The sequence below is a fragment of the Alosa pseudoharengus genome, unplaced genomic scaffold, assembly GCF_046254945.1.
Source record: "Alosa pseudoharengus isolate Yale_2024_CS ecotype anadromous, Long Island Sound unplaced genomic scaffold, YU_APseudo_1.1 YU_APseudo_1.1_scf_10, whole genome shotgun sequence".
In the NCBI taxonomy this organism is placed as follows: Eukaryota; Metazoa; Chordata; class Actinopteri; order Clupeiformes; family Clupeidae; genus Alosa; species Alosa pseudoharengus.
Window position 1 is genome coordinate 16,000,007 of NW_027468565.1, and position 16,885 is coordinate 16,016,891.

The 16,885-nt window shown below is 48.5% G+C and overlaps 1 protein-coding gene across 1 annotated transcript in view; it reads left to right on the forward strand.

Moving 5' to 3' along the window:
- Positions 1 to 15,496, forward strand: part of wwp2 (WW domain containing E3 ubiquitin protein ligase 2) — a 30,959-nt gene extending 15,463 nt beyond the window's left edge. The window contains exons 9-21 of the mRNA XM_076273069.1: positions 3,324 to 3,500; positions 5,798 to 5,879; positions 6,776 to 6,904; positions 8,482 to 8,560; positions 8,777 to 8,848; positions 8,976 to 9,068; positions 10,878 to 11,033; positions 12,675 to 12,808; positions 12,967 to 13,107; positions 13,566 to 13,686; positions 13,795 to 13,996; positions 14,112 to 14,184; positions 14,321 to 15,496. Of these exons, the coding sequence (XP_076129184.1) occupies positions 3,324 to 3,500; positions 5,798 to 5,879; positions 6,776 to 6,904; positions 8,482 to 8,560; positions 8,777 to 8,848; positions 8,976 to 9,068; positions 10,878 to 11,033; positions 12,675 to 12,808; positions 12,967 to 13,107; positions 13,566 to 13,686; positions 13,795 to 13,996; positions 14,112 to 14,184; positions 14,321 to 14,420 (1,559 nt within the window). The 3' untranslated portion in view covers positions 14,421 to 15,496. The remainder of the gene's footprint in view (positions 1 to 3,323; positions 3,501 to 5,797; positions 5,880 to 6,775; positions 6,905 to 8,481; positions 8,561 to 8,776; positions 8,849 to 8,975; positions 9,069 to 10,877; positions 11,034 to 12,674; positions 12,809 to 12,966; positions 13,108 to 13,565; positions 13,687 to 13,794; positions 13,997 to 14,111; positions 14,185 to 14,320) is intronic.
- Positions 15,497 to 16,885: the final 1,389 nt, after the last annotated feature.

Sequence of the window (16,885 nt, forward strand, 5' to 3'; positions counted from 1 at the left end):
CTCCACTCTCTCAGCCCAATGCCAGATCATACATGAAGTGATTGCATTCATAGAGCACACTACAGCGTTCTTTCGTAAAAACCTCTGAAAAAGAGCGGGGCCATTGTATTACCTGTGTGAGCGGCCACCCCCACCCCTGTGCCATGTATGTCCAACTTGGTCAAGTTGCACTCGGCCTTTTCCCCCCACTATTCTTTATTCACTTTTCAGCGGTCACTTAAAATGTCCACTTCAATTGCTGACCACTGCCGTGGTCCATGGTGTCCATGTCACTTGTTACTGGAGGAGTGTCTGAGTGAATGTTTGAGAGTCGATGAGGTCTGGGAAGACGGTCAGACATGTCTTCACCCTGACACAGGACAGAGTGTTCGTCCAGGTCAGCCTCATCTTGGCCCCATGCTCACCCCCCCCCCCCCCCCGTTCCCCTCTCCTTGCCCCTCTTAACTTGTGCTGTCGTCCTTCTCCCACTCTCACGCTCCCTCATTCTCTCTGTCCAGCTCTTTTTCTCTCCGGTTTCTATCTTTCTCGCTTAGGTCTTTCTCTCTTTCTCTCTTAGGCCTCTCTCTTTCTCTCTCTGTCCAGTTCTCTCAGTCTCTCTCTCACTCTCTCCCCCCCCCCCCTCTCTCTCTTCCCATTCCCTTCTGGCAGGAGGAACACTGAAGGGTGAGGGCAGAGAGAGAGGCAGAGGAGATGATGTCATCCTGTTCTCTCTCTTTTTTTTTTTTTTTTTACTCTTTATTTTCTTTCTTTTTTTACCTTTTTTAGTCATAGAAAACTCCAGAGGGTGGTTACCATAGACAGGCCTGTGAGTGAGTGACGCACACAAAACAGACAGACACACATGCACACAAATGCACTTACACAATCACACATATATCCACTCTAGCCATTTCCCAGCACTACACACACACACACACACACACACACACACACACACACACACACACACACACACACACACACACACACAAACACACACACACTCAGTTTTCCTGCCCATAAACCCACTGCCCTCTTCTCTGGCATTTGCCACTCAGACAGCAAAGTCGTTTGATTCCGTGACAAGACAAACTGCACTCACACACAGACGTATAGATTCCCAGCGCAAGCTTCCAGAGTGCTTTTAGGGTGGACTAGTTTTGCAACATGAGCAAGCGCGCCACTTTATTTTTCAACTGGCAGTGGAATGGTTGGCGCGTGCGAGCAAGACATGGCCATGCGTTTGTGACGCCTTCGTGCTAAAATGGAGGGCAAGCATGGAGGAGTGGGGAACGAGGGAAGAGAGAGAGGAGAGGAGAGGAGGGCCACGGAGCCTGAGCAAAGACCCTATTCACTGGGGGGGTTATGAGGTTCGGTCGCCCTGTGGTCAGTGCGCTGGGGCTATTTTTCACCCTGGCGGCTCCCGTGAACACTTTGCCACATTTAAAGGGTGTAACTAAACGACTGGAGGTGATAGCACTGAATGTGTGCTAGAACAGAGGCAGGTATTCTTAGGGACAGGACTGTGTTTGTGTGTGTGTGTGTGGACAGCCATGGAATTTTCCCAAAGCTTCGCAAACTGTTGTACAAAACACCCCTCTCACGCATGCACACGCAACACAAAAACACAAACTCTTGCGCACTCGCTGCACACACTGTACACACGCACACACTGAAATCGTCAACTGAAATATGATTCTTCATTTACCAGTAACATAGAGACCCCCCCACACACACACACACACAAACACACATAAAGCACACACAACATGTTTGCCAAGCGGCTGTGTGCCACCTATAAACATACAAAATTTCCACGCTGAAGCAAATATATGTGTGTTTACTTATGTGACTGAGGGGAACCTACACTGTTGACTGCACACACTCGCACAAACATACACACATACACATACATACACACACACAAACACAGACACACACACACACACACACACACACACACACACACACACACACACACACACACACACACACACACACACACACACACACACACACACACACACACACACACACACACACACACACACACACACACACACACACACACACACACACACACACACACACACACACACTTGGGCTGTGTGTAGACACAGGCTGAGTAAACGGCGGCGGGTCCAGGGGCCGGCTGAATAAAGGTGCTTTTGTGAGGAGGGGAGGTGTGTGTGTGTGTGTGTGTGTGTGTGTGTGTGTGTGTGTGTGTGTGTGTGTGTGTGTGTGTGTGTGTGTGTGTGTGTGTGTGTGTGTGTGTGTGTGTGTGTGTGTGTGTGTGTGTGTGTGTGTGTGTGTGTGTGTGTGTGTGTGTGTGTGTGTGTGTGTGTGTGTGTGTGTGTGTGTGTGTGTGTGTGTGTGTGTGTGTGTGTTGTGTGTGTGTGTGTGTGTGTGTGTGTGTGTGTGTGTGTGTGTGTGTGTGTGTGTGTGTGTGTGAGTGTGTGGTGGGGCGCAGCGCTGGATGGGAGCGATGAATGTGCTCTCAGTTTGTGCAGACATCACGCCTCCCTGCTCACTTTCACAGCAGCGCTAGAAAAGAGAGGGAGAGAGAGAGAGAGGCACCCCCCTCAGAACGAGTGGCTGGGTGGGGAAGAAAGAGGTGGAGCAAGAGAGTAGCCAGTGAGCTCATTGGAACAGCGTGTGTACAAGTGTGTGTGTCTGTGTCCGTGTGTGTGTGTGTGTGCGCGTGTTCTGTTTTTCCCTCCTCTTCTCTCCCTTCTTTCCCTTTCCTTCATGGTTTGTCTTTTCTCCTCCTCCTCCTCCTCCTCCTCCTCCTCCCCCTCCTGCTCTGAGCCTGTAGTTTTTGGAAAGGCATACAAGCGGCGGCGCAGCTCAGTCCGTCAGTCGCATGTTCCCGCTGCTCCAGGAGAGAGCTCTCGTCCTGCCCTTCCCCGAAGTGACCCGACCCGCCCGGCCGCCTAACCCAGCACCAGGGAATCCTCCTGCAAACCACTACTAGCACCAGGCAAACTGGGAAAGAAAAAGAAAAGATAGAAAGAGCAGCAGAAGCAGACGGACGATCCTGCTGCTCCTTGTCAGTGTGCCACGCTTGCCTGGGCCCTTTATCTCTCTCTTTCTGTGGTTTTGTCTGGTTTTCATTCGCTTTTTTTTTCTTCTTTTTCTGCTGTTTTGCTTTTTTTTTTTCTTCCTTTGCCGTGTTTTTCTTTTTTTTCCCTTTTTCACCCCTCGCTGTGGTGTGGAGTGTGAAGGAGCTGTGCGGTCGAAGTGTGATGAATTTCACGTCGGACTGCCAGAGGGGACAGGCAGTGACTCTAAAGACTGACCGAGAGAATGACCGAAGAAGAAAAAGAAAGAGGGGCATTGAGGAGTAGGAGGCAGAGAGGAAAAGTGCTTGACTCCACTGAATGGGATCTGGATTCTCACTCCTCTCTATCCCTCTCTCCATCCCTCTCTCTCTCCCTCTCTCTGTCTCTCTCCTCTCTCTCCTCAGCCATCAGGAGCGCCTGTTGAAAATGACCCGCTGGGCCCTCTACCTCCAGGCTGGGGTAAGTGTGTGCCCTCTCGTTCCAATGTCCGCTTACACACACACACACACACACACACACACACACACACACACACACACACACTGAAGAGGACACAGGCTGGTTTTGTGGGTGTAGTGGCAGTTGGGGTTTTGCTGTCTCTCGTCACGGTCACCTCATCTGGGACCACTGTGAGTCACTGAAATGTCCAAAAGGGTTAGGGGGCAGGCCTTAGGTCCTTCTCTCTCTCTCTCTCTCTCTTTCTCTTTTTCTCTCTGTCTGTCTTTCTGTCTGTTTGGGATGGATAGAGGATCTTCTTTATTTAGTCTATAACTCATGGCCTCGTGCTGTAATTGAAGCCACTAAGGTTCTTTTGTTTAGTGTTTTGTTTCACTCTAAATTCTTGTAGGTACTCTCCCTCAGCTGGAGCCAGCACAGGAACATAAAGTTGATGAGTCTCATCTGAATTGTATTTTTACCCCCCCCCCCCCCCCCTTTTTTCTTTTCCTTCTTTGTTGCCTCTGACCACTGCCATTGTATAGCTTGTGACTGCTTCCTGCCAACAGGAGGTTTAGAGTAGCACGCGGGCCGCGCGCTGGCCCTGTGGTCTGGAGTGCTGTGGGGCCCGCCATATGCCTTCCATCCCTCTCCTCTCTTTTCCTCTCCTCTCCACCTCTCCTCTCCTCTCCACTTCTCCTCTCCTCTCCACCTCTCCTCTCCTCTCCTCTCCTCTCCCCCTCTCCTCTCCTCTCCATTTCTCCTCTCCTCCCCACCTCTCCTCTCCTCTCCTCTCCACTTCTCCTCTCCTCCCCACCTCTCCTCTTCTCCTCTACTCTCACACACGGCCCCATGCTCCAGCCGTGTTTGGCTTTCAATAAGACGCGGTTTGTCTCCAGGCTCGCAAACCTCCATTATGTAATAGAGATTCATTTGAGATGGGCTTTTCTCTCTCTCTCTCTCTCTCTCTCTCTCTCTCTCTCTCTCTCTCTCTTTTTTTTTTATGTTTCTTTCTTTTTTTTCTCTTGAAAAACCTGCAGCCAAGCGGCCTCTGCTGTGGTTGCGCCCGCTGCTCAGAAGATGGATGGAATGAAATAGACGGAAGAGCTGGAGGCAAGAGAGAGAGAGAGAGAGGAGGAGGGGGGGAGAACAATGAAGTGCTTGGTAGGAGAGAAGGGTTAAAGAGATGGAGGGAAAGAGAGAGGAGGGTGGGAGGGGAGGGTAGAGGAACAGAGGGGCAAGAGCTGCGATGTGAGCGCTACTGGTCCAGTGCTCTCCACAAACGCCCGCTAATGAGAACAAGATGTCAAGAGAGAGGGAGGGAGCGAGTGACTGAGAGAGAGAGGAAGGGAGGGAGAGAGTAAAAGAGAGAGAGACACACACACAGTTGGGGTTTGAGGCTGTGGGGGTGGGGGTTGGAGGGGGTCATGGTTGAGGGATGTGGGGGGTATCGGCTGCAGTCCTGAAAACCAGAAGGGCTCTGGGACTATGACAACAGAAGCAAAAACATAAAACTCCCTACACACACATACACACACACACACACACACACACACACACACACACACACACACTCCTCATAACGGAAATGGATGTGGTCGCCACACTATTATCTTTTTTATGTTGCCATTGTGTCTTTGTAGGCCAAACTGGAGATTAGTCAGCAAGTTATCCTCCCTGTTCTTGACACACGTTTACCGTCTCTTTCTCTCTCTCAATCTCTCTATCTCTCTTTCCTACCACTTACTTTTGCCGTTCCTTTTCCTCTCCTGCCTGCCATCCCTCTTTTTTCCCCCTCGTTTCTGTTCATCACCTCTCCCACCTGTCTTTCTGTATCCCTTCTTTCTTTTTTCCCTCTCTGGGCCAGAGGCAGGGGAAAAGTGCTGAGGTCGGCACTGGAAAAGCATTTTGGAAAAGGGTGCGAGTGAAATGTCACACACACCCGTTAGTTTTCAATCAGCTCTGTGAGATTTCAGCTGCCCTCCTTTTTCTCTCTCTCTCTCTCTCTCTCTTTTGCTCTCTCTCTTACTCTTTCTCTCTCTCTCTCTCTCTCTCTCTCTCTCTCACACTTTCTCTCCATTTCTCCCAAACTGGCTGCCAGTTACACTTTTTTCAGAATGAGGTATATAGCCAGTATTGTATTTACTCAAGTCACTCATTGAAAAGTGACACCCTGAAGACATCCAGCAGTTGTCTCAAAGTCCAGACTGCTTTCTGTTTTGTTTTTCACAAAATGGAATGCATCAAAGGTTATTGCAGTTAGGTGTGTGTGTACTTTTTGCCATGTTGCCTTAATCTGACCTCTTCCTCTGCCCCCACAGAGAAGCGGCAGGACAATGGCAGAGTCTACTTCGTCAACCACAACACGCGGACCACCCAGTGGGAGGACCCCCGAACCCAAGGGTAAGGACCCTCCACCCTCCACCCCCACACCCGCTCAATTTCACCTCCACTCCCAGTGCCCGCCAGCCAGCCAGCCAGCCAGCCAGCACCCCTCCACCAGTAACGTTACCGTCTGCCAGCCTGCCCAGAGACGAGTGATGCCCGCGGCTGCCCTCCCCTCCCCTCCCCCACTCCGCCCACTCCTCTCATTGGCAGCCGTCGGCGCTGGATTCCCGGCAGGCAGATTAGCATTGCCCGCGGCTAGCGTCGGTGTGGGCAGCAACCGGGGCCCCACCCAGCCCAAGCTCCCCGCCCGGCTGCCCCTCTAATGTTAGCCTGGGAGGGCAGGGCTCTGGGATCTCCTCAGGGCATCTGTTTTACTCACTGCTCTCAGCCGTCTCGCGCTCCCATTACCCCGGGCGTTTCGACAGCAGTTTTATTAGTTTGCAAGGCTTAAGCGTTTTCAGTGCAATCATCTCCTCGGCACATTAGCAGCAGTAAAAAAGCAGGGTGTGCTGTAACAGCTGCCTGAGAGAATGACGCCTGGAAGCCAGAGTCAAGATGGCCCCTGAACTATTACTATGAAAACTTTTAGAAGAAAATAACTTATCATTTATGCATAGTGTAGCCATTTGTTATTTTCTGACCCTCACAGGAAAGCATTCCATGGCTTCTCCCCCCACGCTTGCTTTAATGCCATGTTTGTTGATTTTATGTGTTTTTTTGGAATTTATTTTGATTGATTTTGTTTTGACTTGCCAAATGAAACGGTAACGTTAGCGAGCGGTAGCGTAGGTCGTGAGGTGTCAGGTTGAGGCGAGCGGCTGTGGGATGGCGGGCTGGGCAGGGGGGGTTGGCGGCGTCCCTGCGCCCGCTCGGTGGCCGGAGCTCACGTCCCCTCTCCCCTCTCTCATCAGGATGATCCAGGAGCCCCCCCTGCCCCCCGGCTGGGAGATGAAGTACACGGCGGAGGGCGTGCGCTACTTTGTGGACCATAACTCCCGCACCACCACCTTTAAAGACCCCCGACCGGGCTTTGAGTCTGGGTAAATATGCTGTTCCTACAGCCCCCTACTCCCCCAACCCCCACCCCCCAACCCCCAACCCCACCCCTACTGCACCACCTTAGTACCCCAAGACAGGGAAAGCTAGTTTAAGGGAGCGTCCATTTAACAGCATCAGTCAACCAGTTTGTACGTAGATATAATGATCCCGACAATGAAGAAGTGATCATGTTAGAGCTCAGTCCTCTTTTTTTTATTTTTTTATTATTATTTTACTTTTTACATCATTTTCTTGTTTCCTTTCTGGAGAACGAATAGTTTTGCTCCATCTTCTCCCTGGGAGAATCTGAGCTGTTCTGTGGTGCTGCTGTATTTTCACCTCACCACATACACATGAAGCATGCATGGACTTACACTAATTAAACTTGCAAATTATAGTGAATTTACCATGAAATATTGTGTGTGTGTGTGTGTCTGGACATAAATTCTGTAAAAATATAATTTACAAAAGTTGAAATTAACTGTACTTTTGTAATATATTGTAAAAACCTTTTTATTTGGATGTAGTGGCTCTATGAGGCACTTAGAATGTCCAGGGTGATTTCAAATTGATACCGCTGATGGAGTCCATGTTTGTAGTTAGCGCTGCTTTAGCGGTCCAACATCCCTAACCAAAACCAGTGTGTGCTTGGACTCCGCTCACAGCAATGGCAAGAACACAAAAGCCAGAATATTAGTGGCTTTTCCCTCCCTCTCTCTCGCTCTCTCTCTCTCTCTCTCTCTCATTTTCACTCATCCTCTCGGCTTCCATATTTTCTTCCCTCCGTCTTTTTGCGCGCTCAGTTTTCCTTCGCTGCTGACTCGGCACATATCCAGTGTGTGTGTGTGTGTGTGTGTGTGCGCGTAGTTGGGTCTTGTACTAACACAGCTGCAGGCTCAGGCTCACCTCCACGGGCACGCTGGGCCTCAGGCGAGCCTCTTTTTTTCCCTCCCCCCTCCCTACTCCTTTTCCTGCCCAAGGCCTCACGGCGGAGCTGCATGACTGAGCCTTGTCTGATGACTTCTTTTGCTTTTGGCCTCATCAGTAAGGTTCATTGGGCCTCCCCATGCAGCTCCAGAGCAGGGCCTGTCAAATTCCATTTATTTCTGGTCCCATTATTTCCGGTGCCATTCACCTACAGGGTCCAGGTACCAGGTCAATGGATACCCCATGACTAATCAATTACCCTCCCTGACCAATGTCCTTGTCTCTTCCTGAGCTTTCCAGTTTAAACTTGGACCCAGTCATCCTTTATATTTGTAGCAAAAGCCCAACCAAGTCTGTGGTCTAGTTGGGTGCTTTCTGCCTTTGCTGTGAGTGTCCTCAGCCACTGGTGTTGGGAGACAGGGATAGTCTAGACGAGCAAGTCCGACCAAAGCTCCTGCTACTCTACTTCCATCTTGGTACCAACAATACCCCACCCACTGGACTATTGGAACCCATTGGTTTGACTGCTGAAGTCCCATGTTTACTTTTCAAATCCACTCATCCTCCTCCTCTCTCTCTCTCTCTTTTCTCTCTCTCTCTCTATCTCTCTCTCCCCTCTCTCTCTCTCTTCTCTCTCTCTCGCTCTGTGCAGGTCCAGGCAGGGGGGCTCTCCAGGGGCCTATGACCGCAGTTTCAGGTGGAAATACCATCAGTTCCGCTTCCTGTGCCATGTAAGCACCTCTCTCTCCTCCTAAGCACTTTTTCTTTTGACCTGACCCAGTTCTGTTCTTTTATTTTTTTTAGCTCGTATTTTTGTGCAAGTTCAGAAAGTACTCTACCCGTATGGTTCTCCTTATTTTGCTCTCTCTCCACATCTGTTTCTTTTTGTCTGTCCATCCGTTTGTCTGTCTATCTGTCTGTCTCTCTCCCTCTCTCTCTCTGTGCAGTCCAATGCCTTGCCAAGCCATGTCAAAATTTCCGTGTCCAGACAGACCCTCTTTGAGGACTCCTTTCAGCAGGTAAGGCTTCAAATACACATTGGACTCAACATACCTGGTGGGATCTGTGTCCATTTCTGCTGGACACAGGTGATGGCGGTCCACCAGGCGGAGGGATTGAGCGTCTGTGTCTCTCTGGCTCTGACAGATTATGAACATGAAGCCGTATGACCTGCGGCGGAGGCTCTACATCATCATGAGGGGAGAAGAGGGCCTGGACTACGGCGGCATCGCCAGGCAAGTCCCGCCGCTGGCACCGTCGACACCGCACACCACACCACCCCACAACACACCACCCGCCCGCACAGGGCCTCACCCAGCAGTCATTTCCTGGCTGTCTGACTCTCCTCTCTCTCTCTCTCTCTCTCTCTCTCTCTCTCTCTCTCTCTCTCTCTCTCTCTCTCTCTCTCTCTCTCTCTCTCTCTCTCCTGCACTGTCGTTTTCCTCAGCAACTTCTCCCGCTGATCACTCTCTGGCTCTCTCTCCTTCTCTTCTCTTCTCTCCTCTCCTCTCTGACGCTGTGTTTCTGTCTGCTTTTCATCATCCTCTTAGTCACTCTGTCGCTCTCTGCTCTTCATGGCATGCAGCACAACTGCCTCTGTATCCCTGCGGCTCATTTGGTGTATCTGTGTGTAATGTGTGTGTGTGTGTGTGTGTGTGTTTGTGTATCTGTGGTTGGTGACGGGTGGTTCCTCATCATTTTTTCTGTGGTGTTAGGTGCTCCATCTCCTCGTTCCTGCCCATGCTGTCCTGTAACCCCCTCCTTTTTTGTTGTAGTGTTTTTTTTTTTTTTTGTTGTCTGTGATTTTTCTTTTTGCCTTGTGTCTGTGTCTCCGGCGTCGCGCCAGTGGTTTTACCCTATGGTAGGTTACGTCATGCTGTTCTACCACAGGGTAGAACCACGGACGGGATGTCTGGAGGTGTCTGCGCTGCCCCCGGCGTCAGCCAGCCTGCCAGCCAGCCAGCCAGCCTCCCCAGCGCTCTCCCCCCACCCTGGGACGCAGAAGTGGGGGCGGGTGGGCAGAGGTGAAGGGATGGGGGCAATGGTGGTGGTGTTTGTGGTGGTGGGTAGCTGGGGCTTCAGTTCTGTGTGTGTGTGTGTGTGTGTGTCTGTGTGTGTGTGTGATTTGTACTATGTTGTGCGTTTGTGTGTGTATTATGTGTGTGTGTGTGAATATTTATGTTTGTACTATTAGATATTTGTCCTGTCAGTTGAAATACAGTAGGCCAATGCTGAAGCCTTAGCCTTAGTCTTAGATGTGATCATGTCATACTACCCAGCGTGGAGAATTTCATGTGGCCTCAAAGGCTTTGTCTTGGGTAGCACCAGACTCTCATGTGGTGTGCTGACCAAATTCTCATCAAACCTCATCGATCAGACGGTCAGATAGTCACAGATCTCGTCACACCAGTGGTCACCTCTGTCAACACTTGAGCCTTGCCTCAGTCCAAATTTGCACTCCCCTCCTTGCTTTGGTGTGTGCGGGAAACTGCCACATCACATGCATGATGAATCACGCTGGGATGTAGCGACGAAGCGGCTAACTGTGTTCCATGTAGCCCTGTTGGTATTTCTCTGTGTGTCTTTCCATTATGCTGTACTGTGTGTGATGGTGTGTGTCTATGGAGTTCAACGTCATAGGTGGCGAGGGCTCAACTGTCACTTCATGTCTCTTGCACTGCCATTTCATCATGTGTTGAAATCATGCCTGTCGTGTGTAATCTCCACCTCTGTGTGTGTGTGTGTGTGGGCGCATAAAAATCATGTCTTAGTCATAAGTCACTGTCATTCCAGAAGCTTCCATGTCTGTCTTAAAACTGGGTTTTGGAGGGTGAGGTTTTACACTGTCATCTGCACCATTCCTCTCCTCAAATACACACTCTGGCTCCACCCTGTGTTGGTCACATCCCTCTATCTCTCTCCTCTTCATTCCTTCTTTACCTCCTCTCAGTGATCCCCTCTCTCTCTCTCTCTCTCTCTCTCTCTCTCTCTCTCTCTCTCTCCCCCGGCCTGTTCTGATGTGTGCTTCTCCCCTTGCTCCACAGAGAGTGGTTCTTCCTGCTCTCCCACGAGGTGCTCAATCCCATGTACTGTTTGTTTGAGTACGCCGGCAAGAACAACTACTGTCTGCAGATCAACCCGGCCTCCTCCATCAACCCCGACCACCTCACTTACTTCCGCTTCATTGGGCGATTCATCGCCATGGTGAGCACACACACACACATACACACACATAACCTTGTAGTCATCAAGCCCCCCTGGTACTCTTCCATTTAAGAGACACATGTGATGACCTTATACTGATGATGGTCAACATCCTTTGATATAAGGCGCATCATAAATGAGTCAAGCGAAAACAGAAGGTTCTTGGAGTTCTTTCAGCTTGGAGTCTGGAATATGGTTCCCAACTTGAATAAATGAACTGTAATGAAAAGGACATTTAGAAAAGGCCATTCAGAGAGAGTTTACCTCAATCAAACAGGAGGTAGCCAGACTCACGTTGAGCAGTGGAAAACTCCGGTATCGGGGAAACCTCTACAAACCTCGGGGAAAGTTTCCCGAACACTACGTGCCTGTGTGAGGCACTGCTACTCTTTTGCTGCTGGGAGCACACACACACACACACACACACACACACGGACACAGAGGCGTGTGTTTCTGATCTGGTGAATAGTGGCCTTATGCTAGAAGCACGCTCCACCCCACTCCACCCCACTCCACTCCACTCCACTCCACCCCAGCTCCAACCACCCCTGGCCGCTGCCAAGCCCAGCTCCCAGCTCCTGCACTTCGACAACCTCCAGAAGCTCCAGGCCCCAAAACCCAAAAGGACCCACCTCCCCCACCACCTCCCCCACCAGCAGCAGCACCGTCCTCTCCTAGTGCCCCTCTTCTCCTCCACCCTCCCTCTCAGGCATGACTTCACTGCCGCACCCAGCAAGCTCCCGCCCAGACGCCAGTCCTATATTTAGTCTACAAATACGCTCCTCACACAATCCCACACCACCACTCCCCCTCCCTCACACACACACACACACACACACACACACCCCAATATAAATTCTCCATATAGCCTTTCTCTTTATGTGTCTTGCACTGTTAAAACAGTCTTGACTTTTGCTTCTCTTGTCTTTCTTTAAAGCCACCCTTTTTTGTTCCCTGGGTTCCCCAAAGCCCTCATTTTCGATCCCCTCTCGAGTTCTCCATTTCTCTCGGCCTCTCTGGTGTTGAGTGTCTCTGCTCTGACTCCCTGTGGGTCTCAGCAGCGCTCCAGTCCAGAGTGCTGGGGCTGGACAGACCGTGAGTCACTGGGCAGCGGGCGTCTGTGTTGATCTTGGACCCCGCTGCTCAGGCAGTCTGCCTCTTATCCAAGGGGCCGCGGCGTAACCCAACCGAGCCCCGTCTTCCTGAGCGCATGTTGCCTTTACGGGCCTTCGTGATTTTCTCTATCGCCGCTTGCTTTGACGTTTGCCTTTGGTCCCCACAAGTGAGAGAGCTTGAGTGGAGAAGGTGTTCAGTCGGAATGTTGGAGAACTAACGTTTAGAAATACGTGTGGAACATGAGCTGGACAAAGATGTTGATTGTAATTTTATATGGTTGTGTGTGTGTGTGTGTGTGTGTGTGTGTGTGTGTGTGTGTGTGTGTGTGTGTGTGTGTGTGTGTGTGTGTGTGTGTGTGTGTGTGTGTGTGTGTGTGTGTGTGTGTGTGTGTGTGTGTGTGTGTGTGTGTGTGTGTGTGTGTGTGTGTGTGTGTGTGTGTGTGTGTGTGTGTGTGTGTGTGTGTGTGTACCATGTGCACTAACCATTCCCCCCCCCCCCACCCCCTCCCCCTCTGTCTCTCCTCAGGCACTGTACCATGGCAAGTTCATCGACACAGGCTTCACTCTGCCCTTCTACAAACGCATGCTCAACAAGAAGCCCACCCTTAAGGACCTGGAGTCCATAGACCCAGAGTTTTTTAACTCAATCATGTGGGTCAAGTAAGTACTGTACCCCTTCAGTCCCCTCCACTCACTGGGTGCTCTCCTGCTCCACACCACATGGAGCTGTGCATGTGGCCAATAGAGAGCTATTGCTTTATTGACACTCTGTGTGTGTGTGTGTGTGTGTGTGTGTGTGTGTGTGTGTGTGCCTGTAGAGACAACAATCTGGAGGAGTGTGGGGTGGAGCTCTACTTTGCTCAGGACATGGAGATCTTAGGGAAGGTGTCCACACACCAGTTGAAGGACAACGGCGAGAATGAACTGGTCACAGAAGAGAACAAGGAGGAGTACATCAGGTATCTCACAAACAGCTTCTCCTCCTCTCACTGTGGCATACCACAGCATCCCCACACTCACAAAATCATTTTAGTTTGCTATTAAATATGACAAAAACCGATTGATAAAATTAAAAACAAAGTGTTTATATAGATTTAGCAATTAAGCTTAAGAAATCAATGAACACCTTTGTTTAGCTTAAACTTAATGAAAAACAAAACAAAACTGAACTAAACAATTAAAATAAACATTATTTGATAATTTCTTAAAAATGAACCCGAATGAGTTAAATGCTTGAAACTGGCTAAAGGATCACTCACAGTATATATGTTTTTATTACAATCAGAAGAAATGTATAGTATAGAATTAGATATTTTGTGTTCTTGATATTGCATTAAGCTACAGCAACAACAATATAGCAAATTGATTCGTTTGTTTTGAAACACAATGGTAACGCGGAGTTGTGCTCGCTGTGCAGGTTGCTGACTGACTGGCGCTTCATGCGGGGGGTGGAGGAACAGACCAAGGCCTTCCTGGACGGCTTCAACGAGGTGGTGCCTCTGGAGTGGCTGCGCTACTTCGACGAGAAGGAGTTGGAGGTGAGGGAGGCTGTCTGCAGCAGTAGTATGCAGTGCGCTGATGGAACGCCGCCACGTTCCTTCTCTCTCCTGTCCACTGACCCGTCTCTTCACGTTCTCTCCCCTCAGCTCATGCTATGCGGCATGCAGGAGATCGACCTCAGCGACTGGCAGAAAAACACCATCTACCGCCACTACACCAAGAACAGCAAGCAGATCCATTGGTTCTGGCAGGTGGTGAAGGAGATGGACAACGAGAAGCGGATCCGCCTGCTGCAGTTTGTGACGGGGACCTGCCGGCTGCCGGTGGGCGGCTTTAACGAGCTCATAGGTACGGGACCTGGTGTTCTCTTTCACCTGAAATTCCCAACTGCATTTTACTGCTTTAGACTGGCATGAGATTAATGCTGTCTCGTTCTCTCTCGACTCTCTCTCTGTCTCATCAGGGAGTAATGGTCCACAGAAGTTCTGCATCGATAAGGTGGGGAAGGAGACATGGCTACCCAGAAGCCACACCTGGTGAGTCCAGAAAGTCTGAAGCAGCCTGTGCATGCTTGTGTTGTTTTGCTTTGACCTGTTTTCATTTGAAAGGTTTAACTGACCCTCTCCAACCCCATAAACCTGACTTTCTCCCCCCTCATCCTCTGAAATCCAGCTTCAATCGGCTGGACCTGCCCCCCTACAGGAATCTGGAGCAGCTGCGCGAGAAGTTGCTCTTTGCCATCGAGGAGACCGAAGGCTTCGGCCAGGAATGAGCAGAGCGGAGCAGAGCAGAGCCAAACCTGCAACAGCCCCAGATAAACATGAGCCAGAGAGACAGAGAGAGACAGAGAGAGACAGAGAGAGACAGAGAGAGACAGAGAGAGACAGAGAGAGAGAGAGAGCGAGACAGAGAGAGAGAGAGAGAGAGAGAGACAGAGGGAGAGAGACACAGAGAGAGAGACGGAGAGCGACGGAGAGAGAGATGGGGGGATGCAGGGAGAGTGTGTGTGTGTGTGAAAGAGAGATGCATTTTGACATCACAGCCTTCTTGTTGCCCCTTTGGCTGAGGAGGAGATCTGGGGACAGGGATGAGAGGGGCGTATGAGAGCTGTGCTGGAGCTCCAGGAGGAAAGGAGAGGCCTTAGGAGGGAGTTGTGTTTTTGGCGATATGAGTGCGGGATGTGTCCCCGGGTGTCCTCTCCTCTCTACGCAGTTGCATTCCTACCACCGTAGATCTATTAGACATTTGCCAACAGAAAAAAAAAAGAAGTAACAGATTTCAACAAAACAAGAGAAATATTATAATCAATAGCAAATTTCCAGACACCGCACATCCTCAGCTTAAGAATCATCTATATAGAAGAAATGATTGCAAATGAACACGTTGGTGGATGTCTGTGAAAATTATTGTTGTGTGAGTGTGTGTGTGAGTGTGTGTGTGTGTGTGTGGTGTGTGTTGTGTATGTGTGTGTGTTAGTATGAAAGAAAGAGAGCAAGTGAGAGAGAGAGAGAGAGAAATGGAAATTGAGTGGGAGAGCCATTTGAATTAGTCCCCCTTGCATAAAGGGATAGCCCAGTAAATTTTTGTTTTTGTTTACTGTTGATTGTGACTATGCGGCGTAATCCTGTACATAGCTGAAGTTGATGAGATTTGCATCATGGACAGCAGAGTGAGGCCATGATTCTATGAAAAGAAAATCATGTATGTAAATATGTTGTTTGGTGTCTAAAGGAATTCAGCTTTTCTAAAAATCCATTTTAGTCTCACAGTATTATGGTGGAAAAAAACAAGTGATTTTATCAATAACTATTAAAAGTTATTTTGAATGAATAAATGCTTCCAATCATGGTCATGTTGAGTCACTACAGCACCTTCACAAACATTGCTATGATGTGGTCATATTACCCAAAATGTTAACTATTTCGGCACACTTGCATAGACCATAGCCATACATAGGTATAATTGTAATAATAAAATTAAATTTATATTGCATGTTTTCATATCACAATTAATCTATTGGACAAAATTAAATTATGTAAATTCAACATGTAAAGATATACTATACTCTAGGACCTCTTATGTACGAGGTTCCCAAAGTTTAACATACAGAGATTAACCAGAGTCTGAAATGTGACAATCTGAGAGGGTTACTCTAGTAAACTGATGAGTATTAGACTTTGTTTTTATTCCTGTCTTAAAACATAAATATAAAATATAACCTATACAGCTGTGGGAAAAACATTAAGTGACCACTGCGCATTTTTCTGATGTCATCCGGTTGCTGAGTGACATTCAAATTAGTTGACGGTCATATTCAAATTTGCAGTGGTCTCTTATTTTCAACTCATTCGAATGTCACTCAGCAACCGTAGGATGACATCAGAAAAATGTGCAGTGGTATATGTATATATAATCATAAAGTAACAACAGCAATTATAATACATACTATTATAATTATGATTAGATTGAATAACCATGTCACAATGAATATGCAAGCCTAAAGTGATTTTGTAGAGCCTTCGATGTGAAGGGGATAATTTTAATATGAATTCAATAGGCAACAGGATAGCAATGAAACTGGATGACCACAGGTATATGGCTTGTGGATTTGGAGCATGTGATGGTCCTTGCTGCTGAGTTTTATCCCAATGAATAGTATATTGGTTAAGAATAATCTGAAGCTCTGGTTACACTGTATCTTGTTACATTGGTGATACCAACAAACATAATGGAGCACACTTTGTAAATGTAACACAGCACATTGCTAGTCAGTGTATTAGACCTGTGCAAGTAGAAAGTACCACTAACACTGACATTATTTAAGTAATAATAAATAGAGACTAAAATGTAGTGTGAACAATCTTCTCTAGGTGTAGCCAGGCTGCAAACTTCTTTGACCATTTCACTCAAGGAACTGAATGTAATCTTTTTTTCCAATGCGTTTCATCAGGTCCCTTGCCACAGGTGTATTAATCAAGCACCACGCAGTCTGCATTCATAATCTTATGAATCTGCATTCATAATCTTTTCCCCAGATACATCACAAGAAACATAATTAATGAAAATAACATTTATTAAAAATAATAACTCAATTTTAATAATTTTACCATTGGCATTATATTAATCAAAATGTGAATAAAGCTCAAATCTAAAAACAGTGGTAGACCAGCAGTCATAGGCTAAAGATATGTAGTCATGCATGTCCCCTTTAGAACCTCCTGCCTTTGAGATATTTAA